The 17,843-nt window shown below is 46.5% G+C and overlaps 1 protein-coding gene across 1 annotated transcript in view; it reads left to right on the forward strand.

The window, feature by feature from the left end:
* Positions 1-6,918: 6,918 nt before the first annotated feature.
* The window catches only part of EHD3 (EH domain containing 3), a 30,284-nt gene continuing 19,359 nt past the window's right edge, over positions 6,919-17,843 (forward strand). The window contains exons 1-2 of the mRNA XM_082481819.1: positions 6,919-7,525; positions 14,467-14,643. Coding sequence (XP_082337945.1) covers positions 7,299-7,525; positions 14,467-14,643 — 404 coding nt within the window. The 5' untranslated portion in view covers positions 6,919-7,298. The remainder of the gene's footprint in view (positions 7,526-14,466; positions 14,644-17,843) is intronic.

The raw sequence follows: 17,843 nt of genomic DNA on the forward strand, positions 1-17,843 counted from the left end.
AGGGCAGCCAAGAGAAAATCTTCAAAGTACAACACTGGAAACAAAAATTCAATTTTCTATTGTACAGTAGACATTTCAGACCTGAAAAAGGATTTAAGTGCCTAACAACTTGCCTACTTTTTCTCCAGATGAAAAATACTGTTTCTCCTTTGCCTTTTTATAGCCATTGACCTTCACGGCTTCAACAACATGAGCAACAGACAGATAGATTCAAGAGAAAAACAAGATGAAGAAAACAGCCTGGAGACTGGCTACACTTTACATAGACAGACACTTTACATAGACAGACAAAACATGTATGAAGAAGAATTTCTCATCTTGCAGCTCCCCAGGAAAAGAAATGGTAAACAATTGACATACTTTGAGCTACACTGAAGAGCAAATACTTGACACTGGATTTTTGGGTGTGCAGTGCATCCACAATGCCTGATAAAATCATTGTAACCCTTCACCAGTTCTCACCTCAGTCTGGCATTTATTTGAAAAAGAACTAAACTTTATAAACAGGCCTTGAAACCCATAGATGGTATATAAAACAAAAACAAAAACAAAAACAAAAACAAAAACAAAAACAAACAACAACAAAAAAAAAAGACAAAAACAACAACAAAAAACCCAATGCTTTAAACAATGGAGGTTTAAATCACCTGAATACGTAGCCTTATTTTCAAGAAACTGAGCCAGCAGCCCCAGCTGTAACAGTGTGTGCTGAGAGTCGATGGTGTAGCTACTTTGTGTATTTTGAAAATCCTCCCAACTGAACCTGCCTGTAGGTGTATTGTTTTGAACTCTTTTCCAAATTACCTGGAAATATTTGAACAAAAGATGCAATGAAGCATTTTATGTGTCATGAACAGTCACTGCTTAGACAGCTACAAGGTGTTCCACCTCGTGTTTTAACCTTCTGCCTGCTGTCTGGCTGCAGTCATGTGTACAAGCAGGCACCAGACAGTTGAATAAAACTAGCCAAAGCGTACCTGGAAATCACTTGTATGCCACTCAGCAATGTTACTGAACCAGACTAAATCAGAGTGTCCCACCATGTCCCCTGGCACAGGTGGAGCAGAACATGTGCATGTCTCTTGCAGCAATTAATAATTTCTAAGGGAAAGCAGCCAAGTGTAGCAAACAGAGGTTAAAAGCTTTAGATGGAAGCTGTGAACCAGTAAGTTGGGTGGATTTGATTCTCTATTCTTTGCACGTTGTCCTGGTTAGTATGTTTGCCATCTGATGTAAGTCCTTCCACGACATCAGCATCCTACAATCTTCCCTGATCTTTCTCAGCATCTTAGATGCCATAAAATGTCCTCCTCCCTAAGTCTTAAAACGAGAATCTGAAGAATCCACAGAAAATCCTTCACTTTTACTAAAAGTAATTGGGCCATGAAAGAATTCTCTGAGAGCCTCTTACTCTTTCTATGAGATTTATCCCAGGGAACACTGGGGTAGTGGGCAATTCAGGAGCTAAACCTGGAGCTGACAGAGCTCAGCCCAGCTCTGTTTTAACAAGGACAATCTGTATTTGGGCTAGGGAGCCATTGCTGATTATGTGGAACAGAGCAAATGTTTGCATACAAAATAATCAATTTTAGGGTAAGCAGAACAAATGATGCAAGGGCATCTTTTACAACCATTCTTGTAATACAGCAGAACATCAGCTACAGAAATTAGCAGTCATTAGTTAAAATGGAAATGTGACTGTATTAGGCTTTGTTAGTCTTTGTTAGTGTCGAAACACACAGTATGAAAACAGCGCTTGCAGGTAAAACTTCAAGTCTTTGATTAAACACAGGGGTGTATTTCAGAAATAAAATCTCAAAGCTGATTCCCACTCTTCCTGTGGGCTTTTTAGCAAATAGAAATATCCTGACAAGAAGCATTGAACTGTGTTTTCTCACAAAATGAATGAATGTACAGACAGGTGGAGGACCTTGCCCTGAATTTCCTCTGCTTAGATTATTGGCCCAAAAGTTGACAAATACCTTCTAGAGCTGAGATTTTCAAGGCTGAGCAGTGAAACTGCCCCAGAGCCTCCCACTGATGATAACTAAGAGTCTGTAAAACAATATTTCTCTGAGCAAAAATTCACTTTTGAAGACTCTGGTTGAGAATTTAAAATACATATTCTTTGCTGCATAAACTGTCCAAGTACATTGAAATCAGTGGAAATATGAAAATCCTGTTTACTCAAGGTCTGTCCTTTAGCACCACAACTTCCTATTCATAATCATTCTAATCATTAGAAATTCTGACTGCCCCCAACTCCCGTTAAAGTATTTTGGTGTCTGCAAAATACCTTCCAATCAAGTACCAGCTAAACCACCCCTAAACAGCAAAACTAAGAGAACAAGGGTGCACAAAATCTGGGTTAGCTAAAACACCAGCCTGCGTTCCCAACCATTTGGCAGGCAGATGCTTTAGAGCTGTACATGCGGGGCAGCTGACACAGCTCATCTAGTTGCTTTACATCACACCCATTCTTCTCATGTTGGCTGATATGAACTCTTTGCCTTTCCCTTCAACACTTCCAGAGAAAAGTACAGCAGCAGCTGCTGCATGCAGCACGGACAGCAGTGTCATGTAACTAATATACCCATTTGATCCTAGAGGACAGTTTCATCTCAGCACCATGCCTCCAAGGAGTGGTGACAGTTTTATGTCTTTCAAACCCCTAGAAAATCCTAACTCTGTACTGGCCACAGATGATTCCTGAACGCCAGCACCAAATCCCTCTATATAACACTTGGCATTTGATGTCCTACCTTCTCCAGGTGTGTCCTCACAGCGAAGGATAAGTGTTCCTCTGGCAGTGATGCCTGCTCCTTATAAATAGTATATATGTTATCTCTACCTACGTGTGTATTTGTATGCATGCATGTATGCATGCTTGTATATATATGTCTTGCCTACGTAACCCTGAGAGCTGGTCCTCACCTATCAAGCACTGTGGTAAAAGCAGGAGGCGGGGAAAAAAAGCATACTGAGTAATGCCAGAAAATTTCTGAAAAGTCCAATACAAAATATACCACAGAAGACGTGAAAGAACAGGCCAGCCCATCATGCAGACTACCGTTTGACTCACCCATCGCTTCAGTAGGGACAGCAGCTTCCTTGTTTAGTTAGCCATTGGCTTATTCAAAGCACAAAAGTCCACATCTCTCTACATATCACTGACAAGGTAGAACAGGAAGATGCATTCAACTGTGTCTGAATACATTTCAACAGAATTTCTGCTTTCAGATAAGAAAAAGTTCACAAAGGAAATACCTTCAAGGATCCTCGCATTTTCTCAGAACAGACATGAGTCTCTACACTTTGTCAATCACTAATCAGAACAATTTCTAAAAAGAACATTTATGTAAGTTTGAGGGAAGTATACGTCCTGTAACAGAGACAATCAAAACCATCCAGGATTTATAGGAGAAACCTCCAAGCTTCTGCACTGCAAGAACGGTTAAGGGCTCAGAGGATTTTTCTTTCCAGCACTATTACAGATATCATATGGGTCAGGTCCCCTATGTGCAATAAAACAGGCTTTCCCTGCCATACAGTTTTAAGGAGTGAACTCTGTCTGGAGGCAAGCATGCTTCCCAGTCACTGTATACACGTTATCCAACCCTACATTCTCCATTTCTGGTGGCACTTCTGGGTACCAGCACCTTGTTCCACCCCAGGCAATGTGGGGGTAAGGGCAGCATGGAGAGGGCAGGGGAAAGGACAGCATGTGCGTACCAAGCCATCTGAGAACAATGGTAGGAGAAACATAATGGGAAATATTTCAGAGGAATATGAAGGAGCAGTGTGGGCAGGAGAGGAAGGCAGCAGCTTTCTGAGTTGTAAAAGTAGAGCAATGAGTGAGGAAAAGGATGGCCTACACTGTAGACGATTTTATTCCTAGGCCACGTGGTAACAGCAGGCAGTTGAGAAGTTTGGTCTATCTGAACCAGAGGAAACTCTCCTTCCCTTAGTTACCCAATTAATAGATGTGGTTTAATTCTGGGGGTCTGCTGACCCTTCCTCTCCCCTTACCCCTTTCCCAGAAACCCTGCTATTCCCAGCTGAACCCATCACTACCTGAACTTTTGACACTGTCTATTTGGGTTTCCTACTTGGTAATGAACAAACAGTGACAGTAACTGCACTGGCAGGAAGTGAATTTTACTGAACTACACTGCTCCCACAAGCTTTTTCAAACTGTCAAAATGTTATGGTACTGACTGAGTCACCACCTCTTTTCAAACTCGGTGACTTGCTAATGTCCCCAACCTCATATGATCTTTTGTAGGAAGTAAACCTGTCCAACCTAAGGCAGCAGATAAGCAAACACACACGTCACCGTGACTTGATTTCACATGAAACTAGTTTCAGTTATACAACCTTGTGTTTGGCCCCCCAAAATTAGGTTTCATTTTGAATGCAAATACCATGTGACAGTCCAGCCCCATTCACTTGAGGCAAAGTGGAAGCGAATCTTCTCTGGCAAAGTCTCTCTCTCCTGGTCAAGGCAAGCACCCAGCTCAGTGACTGCCTCCCATGCTATCAACAGCAGGGACAAAACTGAGACGCTAGACGCTACAGAGCTAAAAGCTTAATTCGTCACGGCTTGAAAGAAAAAGACAAATTCTATAGTAGAGGGCAATAGCAGACCCCCATCAGTATCAGATATGGGTATGTCCCGAGCACTGCAGTACAGTAGTTTTTGTGCAGGACATTCAAGAGAGTGCTTTTGCATTTGAACAGCTCGGAAACTTCCAAGAAAAAAAGCCCTTCTTCCCACAATGACATTTTAAGTGGGAAATCATTGTTTGGAAAAAAATATTTAAATAGTTTTGTTCTTTTTCTGTTTTCAAAATTTAAAAAATGTGAATTATTTAAAAATATTGCCTAAAAATTGCACCATGAGACCAATCTGTCCAACAGAAAATGATCCATTAAAACATCCCTGTTTATGAAATGAAAAGGAATAAACAATGAATACAGAGTAAAATTTTCAGTTTGGATGCTGGGAAAAAGAAAAGCCTAATTATACTCTAAACTTCCTTTCCTAATTTTACTTCCCTTTGTTTTTGACAATCTCTGTACTTCAAGGTAAAGAGAGTCCTTGAGGAAGTCAGCCTTCCAGAGAGAAATAGCTAAGAAAACAGACTGAAAAATAAATAAAATTGTGCAACGTTTGTGAGTGACCTAAAGAAAGTCTATAGAAACTGCCAAGTTTGGTTGTGATCTGCTCCAGTGATAAAGAATCCAAAGGAAAGGGACTTTCTTCAGACAAGGCGAGGAAACAATTTCGGCTGTTTGGCCATCAGGTATGCATATTTTTGATTAGCCCAACTTAATGATTAATATCTATGCTCTTCTTGTAATGTGGGACAAGCATGCTTCTGCCATACCTGTAGCAGTTAACTCCTGCAGCTTGCACAACAGAAACCTTGCTTTCCTCCCCCATTCATTGCTTTCAGGAAGGGCATCAAGGTGGCCTGGGGAGATTTACAATCAAAGGCTTCCTGGCCTGACCTTTACTCAGCTCTGAGGATATCACAAGTAAGCACCAAAGAGACTCCATATATAGCCGTAGAAATACCAGAATGACATCGGAGGAGCATAGCCTTTAAACAGCAGAACTCTCTGGAAGATTAAAGTGATTTTTTTTTCCTACAATATGAGGAATTCTTGCCAAAATATGTTAATTTCTACAGGGCCTTTCATTTTCAGGAGTTTTCACTAGAAAGGAGTCACCAAATTCTTAAAGCCAAGAGTCTCTATTTATAAAACTAAAGAAACGAGGGAAATTAGCCTTGAGGAAGATTCAAAACTTTAATTCCACTTTCAGACTAGCTTTAGGCATTGGCAGCAAAGCAGAGAAGCCTGACCTTCAGAAAATAGAGTCAGCTTACTATTTTTCTCCAGAAAAAGAAAACTGGTCCCTGGAGTAATCACTTGCACCTCACGGGTCAGGCCATGCCACAGAGCACACAAGTGCAATGGGATCACGCAACGGGAACAGCCAGGAAAAGGGCTCCTCCATGCATAGAAAGGGACCTGGATCATTGTCCGGGCACACAGGGCCACACGTGTCTCTGGGTGTCCCATCCCCCTGTGAAAAACAAGCACTTTTAATGCACCATCACCATCACTTGATGCAAGGCCCGGGCTCCTCCTGTCCTCAAATGGGCTGGGACAGGGCAGGCGCCTACCACACAGTGGGACCACTTCCAAAACTGCCTCTTGCCACACCCCTCAGACCCTGCTGGATCAACTCAAATGAAAAAGCTGTTTGGAGGTATTTTAGGAAGAATTCCCTGCTCTGCCCCAGCTGCTCAGCGGAGATGAGGCAACCCCGGCAGCAGGACGTTACAGCTGATGGCCGCCCCTGAAAAACCTGTGCAGGCTTCGGCCTGAGCGCTGCAGCCTTCACTCAGCAGCTGTCCTGTCAGCTCTAACTCCTGGAGGAATAAAGGAGTGGAGACAACAGCTCATTTGCCCATCTCGTCTGCTTAAATGCTCTTCTAGGCACAGCCAGCCTTGTCTCTGTCAGCCCCCAGGAAGCGAGGGGCAGCGGCGGTGCAGCCGATCGTTGGCCTGGGGAAGGGCTGGGAGCCCAGCTCGGGGTGGCTGCGTTCAGAAACTGCCGACTCCCTGTCAAATTTTCACACGCAGGGGTTTATTTCAAAGTGAGGTGAGAAGGGGAATAAAATGGCGGCCGGACTGCAAATCCCCGCCGCGGCCCCCAGGGGGCGCTGTGCCGCCCCCGCGCCGTTCCTCCGCGTCGCGCCCCGCCTCAACATGGCGCCGCCCGGCGCGGCTTCACCCACCGAGGAGAACGGGCGGCGCCTGCCAGGAACAGCCGACTTCCGCCGCCGTCCCATTTCCTGGAGGGCCGCCCTTAAACACCGCCCGCCGCGCTCGGAGGGCGCTGCCGCCGCCCGCCCCTCCCGCCCTGCCTCCGCGGCATGCCCACGCCGGGAGCCGGCGGCGTGAAGGGAGGCGGCGTCCACCGGCCGCCGCTCAGCCGAGGCTGCGAGGAGTAAGCGGCTTTTTGTAGCCTCCCGCGGGGACCGTTTTCTGACTGAAACCGCCGGGGCGGCTCGCGTTAAGCGGCGGCGGCCCGCGGCGGGTGGGCGCTGGAGGGGAGCGAGGCCTTCCAGGCCGTCCCCCGGGGCTCGGCCTGAGGGGGGCATGCGGGGGTAGCCCGCGCCGGCAGCTAGCTAGCCAGCCAGCCAGCCAGCGGCTCCTCCCCTGCCGCCGCCCCCCGCCCAGCCTCGGTGGTCCCCGCAGAGCTGGCTTCAGGCGGCCCCAAGATGTTCAGCTGGCTGGGCACCGACGACCGCCGGAGGAAAGACCCCGAGGTGTTTCAGACGGTCAGCGAGGGCCTGAAAAAGCTCTACAAAACCAAGCTGCTGCCTTTGGAAGAGCACTACAAGTTCCACGAGTTCCACTCGCCGGCGCTGGAGGATGCCGACTTCGACAACAAGCCCATGGTGCTCCTCGTGGGGCAGTACTCCACTGGGAAGACCACCTTCATCAGGTAAAACCTGGCTGCTTGCCTTCCTCCCTCGCGGGTGTGCCCGCGCCCTCGATGCCCGTGGGCTGTGAGGGGGCGGAGGGGGTCCCTGCTACCCGTGCTACGCCTCGATCCCCCTTCTGTTCCCCCTCCTGTGCCCCGGTGCCCATCAACAGCTTTCAATTGAAAAGCCACCTCCATTCAAACTCTGACAGAGTTTCTTTGCAAGGACAGAGCGAGATCTCCTCTTAAACACCGACGTGGCAAAAAGTAGCCCAGGGCAGGGCTGAGGAGTGCGGGCAGGGCATTATTAGCATGGAGATGTGAGTCACTCGGGGCCCCCTTGGCCGTTCAAAGTGCAAAGGCTGATGGAAGCCTCACGCAGGGTATCCCCGTGACTGCTCAGGTCAGGGTAGCCCCTCCAATAGGCGTTCTTTTCAACTTGATGTAGCTTTTGGGTGGTAGGGCAACCTACAGCCTAGGGAACCTTCAAGCGGGTGCTTGGGTTTATAATGGTCTGTGTCTCACGCTTGTGTCTGTCTTTCTCTGCACTGTACCCAGAGGCAACGCTCGGAGCCTAGTTTGAGAAGCATGTCTGCTTGGGTGTGTGTGCACAAGGGAGACCTGCCCATCTTCAGGGTTCCAAAAGTAAGCCCTGATTTAACTGTGTCTTCCTCTGCTGAGATGCTGGGAGGAGCGAGCTTGTTCCAAACTGTAAAGAAAGGGCAGCTGCCAGCAGCAGGTTTGATGTGAAAGTCTCAAAGAGAGGGTTAAACTGTTCCAGCTGGACTTGATTGCAGGGATCTCTGGCCACACTGCTAGTTCAACTTGCAGCAGCCTTTCTCTTGGGATCATAGCTGAAGCTGTGCTGTCTGTGTTTCCTATGTGATTCATAAGCTTAGCGTTAAATTCCAGCCTTTTTCTGGTGTGGCTATGTTGAAATCTGTGGAATTACCCCAGTGTAAATCTGGACACAAGCCACAAGCAGCCAGACCTTTGTTCTGCCAGTATTTCTTTGTGGAGGAGGGAGCTGTGGAGAGTAGAGAGAGGTGAATCAGATTGACTGTACTTCTTCAGAAATGACCTTGAGAAATGCAGGTTTTTTCTTATGTGCTGTAATATACCTTGTACTTAATGCCCCAGTCAGGAGCCAAGAACAGAATGCATTTCTGCTACCTTGTCATGCACCTGGCAAACGAAGTTTGAGTGAGAAGGCTTTTCTCATGTGAGCAGGTCAAGTAGATGGTGAAGGGGCATGAATGACCCTAAGAAGCATTTGGCATGTAGTTGGAAAGGGATTTGCTCTTCTGAAAAGCAGAGAGGCTGGCTTGGGTAACATAGTTGTCTGGTTCCACCCTAGGTCTTTGTTCTGTGACTTGGTACAAAACCTATTTGAAAGACTTTCTGTCCTCTGGGTTACTGGTACCTCAGAGCAGAACTTCCCCTGAACATGAGGAGGCTGCTGAATATCCTTTCCTGAGGTTTCTGGCTGTGTAACTAGAGCATCTCTTCCTAACACTTCTCTCTGGATTGCCAGCATCAGCTTTTCCCTGCAGTCTCACCTGCATACTGTTGTTAGTAAAGACTTCCCACTTTTGCCTCTCTGTTCAGTAAAGTCCTCTTTCTGAAAGTCTGAGCTTCTTTTGCAAGAAGTTTGGGCATCTAAAGCATGTTCCAGGCAAAAGGAGAAGATTGAGTCTTTGTTTCTGTGGGATGGCAGCAACTCCTTTGCTCTGCTGTCAGCAAGCTGATCTGAGCCTCTCTTCAACCAGTGTGTTTCATTCATGCCTGTCCTCATCTCCCAGCCTTGTCTGTGCTGTGCTGGGATGGGATGTAGGCTGGGATGAGCCTACCTGGGGATTATGGTCAAACAGAAGTGACCAGGAGCTTCTGCTTCACAGAGAGCAAAACAGACTGGAGGCGGCCTTTCAGGAAGATGGAGTTTTCATTGTGTAAAATAGTGCATAAGAAGGTGAAAGCTGAGAACTGTTGGAGAACCTAGGGCCTCTTTATAGTAGGAGGAGTGTGAGGGTCTAGTACTCCAGTATGATCCCAAGCAAACAATGGCAGGAGGTGCCAGAAAAGTGAGTGTTGCTTGTGATAGGCTTCTAGTGTGAGTTTGCAGGCACTGGTCATTAGAGAGCTGGGATAAGCACCAGATTAGCATCCAGAGTTATTGTGGGAAGGCGAGTGGGAGCTAAAACTGAGAGCAGGGAGGAGTTAAAGAGGAATGGGGGAGGAAGTGGGAGGGGAAACAACCATTATGTCTTGGTATTAGAATGAAGCAAGAAACAGCCTCTGGACATCTCTTCCATAATCTTGTCAGGATGGGGGATAATTAGTGTTATCCCTATGCATCTACTCCACTTTTACACCATATCCTGCTTGTACTGCCATGTAATTTAGGGAGATGACTTAGTGCCATTAAATGATCATGTGGAATTAACCCAGTCCCAGTTCACCTGGCTCCCAGTACACCATTTAAAAAAAAAAAAAAAAAAAAGGACAAAGGACCTTAGTCAGCTGCCTGAGGTGGGTTTGTCTCCTAAACATCTTTCCTTGTTCTTGGGGAATCTGAGGTGAAGCAAGGAAGAAATGCGGGGCTCTAAAGCACCTAAGCTGCAGCATCTTGCAGTGAGGCTGCTTCATTGTCAGGAGCCGATAGCAGGGAGAAGGCAGTCAAGGTCAGCAATGAGAAACATTCCTAGAGGCTGAGGCGGGGAAGAGGGAGGCGAGTTGTGTGGGTCAAAGCCAGCGTAGCGAGACCAGAGCACTGGCTTGTTTTTAGTGGAACCAGGCTGTTCTTTCCCCTGCTTTCAGGGACACAGAACTGAGCTGTATTTTGCTATGTGAAAGATGTAGTGTTGCTAACTGCAGCTTTTCCATTCCTGCTTCCTGCTGTATCTTTTTTCTTTTTGCTTCTTCCCATTTCTCTCCTCAGCATACATTTGGCTGAGGATGTTTCCACAGGGCTGGGGTCTGAAAGGCTGTGATGGCAAGGGCAAGGCAACACCTCTACCTGGGAATATCTGACAGCCACAGCAGGATGCCGCTGGAGCCTGCCTCTGCAATGTTATTGCTTTTTATGTTTCCTGTAAGAGGGTGGGAGTGCAGGACAGAACATTATTCTCCTAATTAACTTAGATTCTGTGGTCTTTTCTAAAAATAATCCTGGCTTCTGTCCAGCCATCCTGCTAATAAAATAAACAGGCCTGCCAGAGCCCTACTAACTGTCAACATGGCTTGCTTTTCTGGTGTAGCCACCCCTTCCTCCTACAGCTAATCATTTACACGTCCTGGCCTCTCCAGACTGTTTGTCACAGGCTACACGCAGAGCTCTGGTGTGACCCTGAACCTTTCATCTCTGCCTGCACCAGGCAGTTGTCACCATTTCCTCCTGCTCTGCATCACCTCTGTTGCCACACAGAGCAGCATCCTGCAGGGCTCCTGCATGACTCATCACGAGAAAACAGCCCCTGCCCCCACATCCTGCGGCACTCCTCCCCGAAGAGCCTGGGATCTCCTTGCCTGGCTCCTACACTGCTCCAAACCTGCCTAGGAAAGGCCACCTCAAGCTAGCCTGGCACTAATGCAGCTTTTCTGCTGTTTTCCTTTGCCTCACCAGGAGCAGGGACAGGCCTGAAATGGGGCAAACAGCTTGATGTTCCCAGCCACATACCAAGTCCACACAGTTCTCCTAAAAGCAGATTTGCCATTAAAAAAAGCATTCACCTCTTGGCTAGCACTCTTCCTCCAGCCTGGCTGGAGGTCACTCCCCCAGGCCCTTGAAGGTGTTCAGCAGCTTGGAGAAAGGTATGCTGCCCTGGTAGGGGAAATTGCTTACTGTCAGTCGGTGTTTTCCACAGCTATTGTTTGCTCTTCCCTCCCAGAAATCCCCACAAATGTGACAATTGCATGTGTTCTCTAGCTTGCTTCTGTAGCAGAGGCAGCCTGTGTCACTGCCTAGCAGAAGTGCCTTCCCCCCATCAGACAGTATCAATAAATCCCCTTGTATTTGTCCTGTGTACAATGAGATTCTTGTGCTGCAGACACCCTACTGCACAATGTACCCAAATCTCCCAGAGATGCCTTACTTAAAATAGATGCTGTGATAGTAGGCAGTGCAAGTTTTTCTCTCTCTGATTTCACATCACTTGTTGCACATTAAGGCAATTAACATTCTCTTGTAGCTACTTCTATATGAGAGTGCTTTTGTTGGAATTTTTTAATTTTGTTTTCAAGTCTTATACAAGAAATACAGAAATGCTTTGAAACATTAGCTGAATGGAGGTGTGATAAAATTCTTTTGAGCAGCCTGGCTGGAGGAGTGTTGCTATTATATGTAGGACTCTTGCTTAGGCTTTCTTGGAAGCTTTGTCTGTAAATGACAAACCAACCCCCCAGGCTCTTTTTTTTTCCTGTTGCTCAAAAGCTATTTTATTACATGTGCATCTCAAACCCATAAAAAACAAGCAGGTTATTGTTACAGCAAGGCTGTGACCTGGCATTGGGAGTAAGGGGTGTTCCTCAAAAAGCACTTCACTTCTTGCATTTGACAATTGTTATCACTAGCTGTTTCTTCTCCCTCTAGTATTTGCAAGGGGAGAACTCAAAGATTTCTTTCTGTGGATTCAGTGAATACACATCTGTACATCATTCAAAAAATACTATGTCAGACAAAAAGCAAAGTAGGAGCAGAGGAAAGCCAATAGCAGTGACTAACACTGCAATGATGTCCATCAGGGGCTAACACTTTTGCATTGCCATCCAGGAGTTCTGAGCCTAGTTCCCCAAGTCTGGCCAAGTGGCTTCTAACCTAGCAAATGGTTGTTTCGGTGTAAAGAGTTTTCCAGGGAATGGAGCCAAGAACATTCATATGATAGTCTACGGAGTCCTTGGTGAGAGAAAAGTAGCTTCTCCTTGTTCTCAGCTGCTTCAAGCTAGAGAGATGTTACTGTAGCTGCCAGGAAGGTGTACTGTGATCACCAGTCAGGGAGGTGGCACACACCGGCACTAACTGCAGTCTGATTCTGTTCAGCAATGACCCACTTTTGTAGAAAAGTTTGAGGAACCCCTGCATAGGCTTTAGGCAGGTAGGATATATCCACCCTAGTACATGAGGTCAGAGGGCTGTTCTTTTCCTGGATTGCTTCCATTTTTTGGGAACTGCTAAACAGCTACTGTTTAATCTCAGAGTTGCTCCCATTAAGAGAAGTCACTTCTGGTGACAGTCTGGTGAGCACAGGACTTGGAAATCACTTTAGATAAAAGATATGAGAAAATACACTTTAAAATACCAATAAGGGAGGTGATCAGTTCTTAAGGGAATTCTGGATATCATTGCTGGAGTTCTTGCTGCAGCCATTCTCCTGATTAATGTGTACGAAGCCAGATAAGTAGCAGTGATTTGCAGTGTATCCTGGGCAGGTCCTTCCTTTTTTAATCTTTAGATCCAGTTGATTTGGCCTTGCCCATAAGCAACTGAAGATGCATTTGCTGACATGGTCAGTAAGTAGCCCTGCTGAACAAGCACACTTTTTTTGTTGTTCTTAAAACACTGGATGGTGATTACCTCTGTTAAGATCATGGTGAAATCTAAAAAGAGTTATCACAAGCCTTCATGCCAGTGGTCCTGTAGTCCCTCATATAGGAACTTACCCTCTCTGATAAGACTCACCTGAGTCAACCAGTGCTGGTTGTTAAACACACTGGTCTGAATCATGAAAAATCTCCATCTCTTCTCGCATTTCCTTTTTCCCCATCCCCTGAATCTACTTTTAAAATCACAGCAATTCTATATTTATCTTTCTACTTCTACTTTCTACCTACTAAAGATTAGGTCAAAGCAATGGAAGAGGAAGTGCCAGCTATCTGCTGGCAACAAGCAACACAGTATTGTACCAACTTCTATAACCTGGCAGTTGTTACATTCCCCTATGTAACAAACCAGAGTTTATCACCAGGTCAGGTGGTCTGACACCATCCCATACTGAGGGCTAGACCAGTTTTAGCTCCCATTTACAAGCCACATGGATGTAACGTAATGGTCTTAGTTTTCAGCACAGAATCAGCAGGCAGGATGTTTTCTGCACCCATGCACACAAACACAGACCTGACCTTAGTGATGGCATTTGACTCCTTCATGAGCCAAAGGGAACTGTCCCATGCATACCATTGACCGACCCTGAATTTTGCAGGATTAAGTCAGGATGTGCTGCCAGGGTCTTATTCAAGTGCCTACAGCCCCATGGGTGACTACCTTTCCCTGAAATCTGCCAAACTGTACCTTCAGAGAGGCTGCCAGAAGCTTAGGAAATAATGAAGGATGCTGTGCTTACTGTGCTTTTTTTGCTTGATAACAAATACCGGGATATACTCTGCCACCCACATGCTTAAGACTCAATTTGCTTGAGCAGTTTGTAATGCAGACCTGTAACTGCATTGCAGAAGCACACGAGAAGGGAGACTTAAGCAGTCAAGTACAAGAGAAATTGGCATTTGAGCAACTGATTTGGACTGGGGGCTAAGCACATTAGTTGGATGAGTCTGCTGAGATGAGCAGCAGTGAGGTAATTGATATTGGCACCAAAGGCCAGTAAGGTTTTGGGATTAACTCTGTAATTGCAGTGAACTGCTGCTTTTACTTTGCTATGCTCAGTCTTTTCCAAATGTCTTGAAGATTAAAATACACAAAATGATCAAACATGATGAGAATCTCTTCCCAGCAGCTATAATCTTCTCAAATTCTTAATCCACCTGGAATAAGAAAACTTTAAATGTGGAGATCCTGAGTAGAAAAGCTACCATGACATTCATCAAGTGATTCAGTGACAGTGCTCAAAATAGTCTCAAAAGGACCCATACTCTTGAGCTTCATAATTACACTGCAATCTTCAGTACAACTCATTTCGGACTTAGACAGCTCATGTCTTATGCCCACACCCTGTTTTTCTTTTTGCCTACAGGTACCTGCTGGAGCAGGATTTCCCAGGGATGAGGATTGGACCAGAGCCTACAACTGACTCTTTTATAGCAGTTATGCAAGGAGATGTGGAAGGAATCGTTCCTGGAAATGCATTGGTGGTGGATCCCAAAAAACCATTCAGGAAACTCAATGCCTTTGGCAATGCCTTTTTGAACAGGTCAGTACTCAAGAACTTAGTTGCTCTGGAGAATAAAGCTAGAACCTAATGAGCAGTATAGCTAGCAATTTAAAGGGATAAGGCATTACACTATTCTTCCTCTTTTCCTCCATCCACACAGCTGATACAAAGCCATTCCAGCCCTACTGGGTGCACATCAGTCACTCACTGAAGGGCAGATTAACAAATTCAAGTGGGGCAAACCTTCATTTTACTTGAACAAACAAACCAAAAAACACAGCAGAGCTGGTCAAACTCATCCTCTAGGAGTCTAGAGGTAAATGTCTTTATTACACTTCACTTTCCCTTGCTTTTATATCCTTAGCTGCTTCTGTTCTGCCATCAGTTCAGTTCCCTGAAATTAAATAGTCCAACCAGACATAGTCACTGAAGTCAGTAGAGAAGTAGAACTGGGACAATATGCACATTTCTGCTTTCTTGCATTTTTAAACATTGCTTAAATGTCCCCCTTGTAACAGAACCAGGCTTTCTCCATTCTGGTGCCTTATACATATAACCTCAGGTGCAAACTGATGACAGCTCTATTGTCTTTCCTGTAAAAAAAAAAAAAAAAAAAAAAACTGTTTTGGGGGTTTGGACAGTAGCTCTGTGACATGAGGAATGTAACCTTTCCATCCCCTAGACCTAGCCCAACCATACTGAATTTTGGATCTTGGCCTTGCAGGAAGCCAGCAGCACACACCCATATCCTAGATGAGCACAAACTGTGCTACAGCAAGCAGATGGGAACAAACTGTCTGACTACGCCCGTTATAGGCGCCTTCCCTGCTAACACAGTGTGGGAGACGCTGCAAACATGGCAGCTGCTCAGCCAAACAACCAGGAAAGCTGGGCTTTGGCTCCCTCTTTAACTTCCAAGCTTAGAGTGTGTCTATCCAGAGTACAGCATCTCCTACCAACACTGACCACAGGAGTCCTGCTGTAGGCTTCAGTGAGACAGCGAAGCGACCTGCAGAGAAGCATGGGGAGAAGCTTGATGAGCGAAGAGGGACCTGGCTACAGTCACTACTATGCAGTGAACCTCACAGTGCCTCAGGGTGACTCTGGAGGCAATATCTGATCACTACACAGGCTCTTTGTTCAAATAAATCAACATGGTCCTGGCACCAGAGAGACTTTGAGATGTCTTCAATATTTTAGAGGGCCCAGAACATCTGCACCTGGCCAGATGTTAGGCCAACAGTTAGGTCAGGTGACTGCCTGCTCCCTACACCAGAGGAAGAAGGTAGTTTAGCCCTAAGAAAATAACAGGCCTCCTGTCTGGAGTGCAGAGATAGTAGATGAAGAGAACATCATTCAGAGGAGCTCTGCTGATAGCCAAGAACAGCCACAGCTAGCAGACAGTCCACTGCAGAGGAGAAGCAACATCAGGAGTAAGGAAGCCAGGCACAGAGGGCAAAACAGCAAACACTCCTGAACTGGACTGATTGATGTGTCCTGAATGTAGTTTGCTCCTAATACAGCAAGGGGTCTCTGCGTCCATTAGCCTAGTTCACTGTATCATGCTGTGTTCTTGTTACTCTCCTGCTACTCTTCCTAATAGGCACAGCCCTATTAGTGCAGGGAGTAGCCACAACAGCTAATTAACCCTTTTTCTGATGACAGCTAAAAAAAAAAAAGGGGGGGGGGGGGTAACAATTTCTAAGCTGGCAGAGGAAGACGCACTAAGGGGGACTAGCTCAGCAGTGTGAGCACCACAGTGCTGAAAATGCAGATGGTAGTACCCAGCTAATTAGGAAATTAAGCACATGCAAGAATTGACTCAGAGGGACAGAAATATAGCAGATATAAGTCAGGGTGCACCTACTGGACTGGAACAAGCCACCCACACTTACCCCTGTTGTGGGCCTGGCTTCTTGGCAAGTGACAATGCAGAGCTGTCTCTGCCTTGCGCATATCTTGCTGCTGTTATGTGTTTACTAAAGCACTAACCTCAGCTAGGAGGCTGTAAGCAGGAAATTTAAAGGGAGGTAATCTCCAGGAGCAACCCCTCTAAGCTGAGATAAGAGAGTGGCCATAGGCAAGTCCACTTTACCCTTGGGTGGTTAAAGATAATGAACGACTGGCTGTGGGCACTAATGGAAAGGAACAGAGCAGCACAACACAGTAGCATTCAGGAAGACCGTGACAGTCTCAGCTGAGAGGTGGCAGCAGCCCACAGCACTGTGTCCTGTGGGGTGCAGAGCTTGCTGCTCCAGGTAAGCTAACTGGAGGAAGAGAAAGAGTGAGCATCCAGCCTCAGCTGGTACTCCCTTCCCAGCAGAGATTGGGATCTGCTGCCTTCCAGGAAGCAGGGGAAGAGTGGTACAGTCAGGATTTGGCTGGGAGACAGCAGTTAATTGTGCTGCTCAAAGCCTGTCTCCTCCCACCCTTCATTCCCAGGAGATGGAGCGCCTGCCCATACCTTCCTCGCTAAGGGCAGAGGTAGGGCTGACAAGCTGCCCAGGGCTGAAAGGATAGCACCTCTGCAGTACCATGCTCTGACCCTATCTCTTGTCCTCCTCTCCTTGCCCCAGGTTGTTCCTGAGAACCTGAAGGGAAAGGCTTGTTTTCTTCACTCTTGCTCTGCTGGCAGTACCCCAGCTCTGAAGGGATCCCAGCAGAGAGATTACAGGTTGCACCTTGTTATCAGAAGGACTTGTTTGGCACCGAGGGCCTGGAACAAAATCAGGAATCTCAGCCATTACTTTCATATCACATTGGCTTGGTTGCAAGATTCCTCCTGCCCCCAGTATTTCTTGGGAAGCTAAGGTGGAGTCAGTCCCTCTTTTGTGTTGTCAGCAGCAGAAGACATCATAGATAGCAGGTTCCTCCTTCCCCCCCATGCTCTGCCTGTAAAGGTAGTGAAAGTCTAGTCTGGCACCACACTCTTCCCTTCATATGGCCCTAGACAGAACTAGGTCATGTTCCCTGAGGTCCTGCAGTTCTGCTGGGACAGCAGGAAGGCAGCAGCATTAACAACCTTGCCAGCAGAGTCAGAACACTCTTGCTCACACCGGCCTCTGACCTCATATCTGAAGTCTCCTGTGGAGTACTTTCCCTAGAGGAACTGGTGGAAAAACCCCTTGCCTGAGCCATTTAATGTTAGACCACAAGGCATGCTTAGAGCTATAACAAGCGAGAGCAAACCTGGGCTGGCAGGACAGGGGAATAACATGACCTCCTGAGCCTTTTGTTCT

This window comes from Vanellus vanellus (genome assembly GCF_965231255.1).
Source record: "Vanellus vanellus genome assembly, chromosome: 3".
In the NCBI taxonomy this organism is placed as follows: Eukaryota; Metazoa; Chordata; class Aves; order Charadriiformes; family Charadriidae; genus Vanellus; species Vanellus vanellus.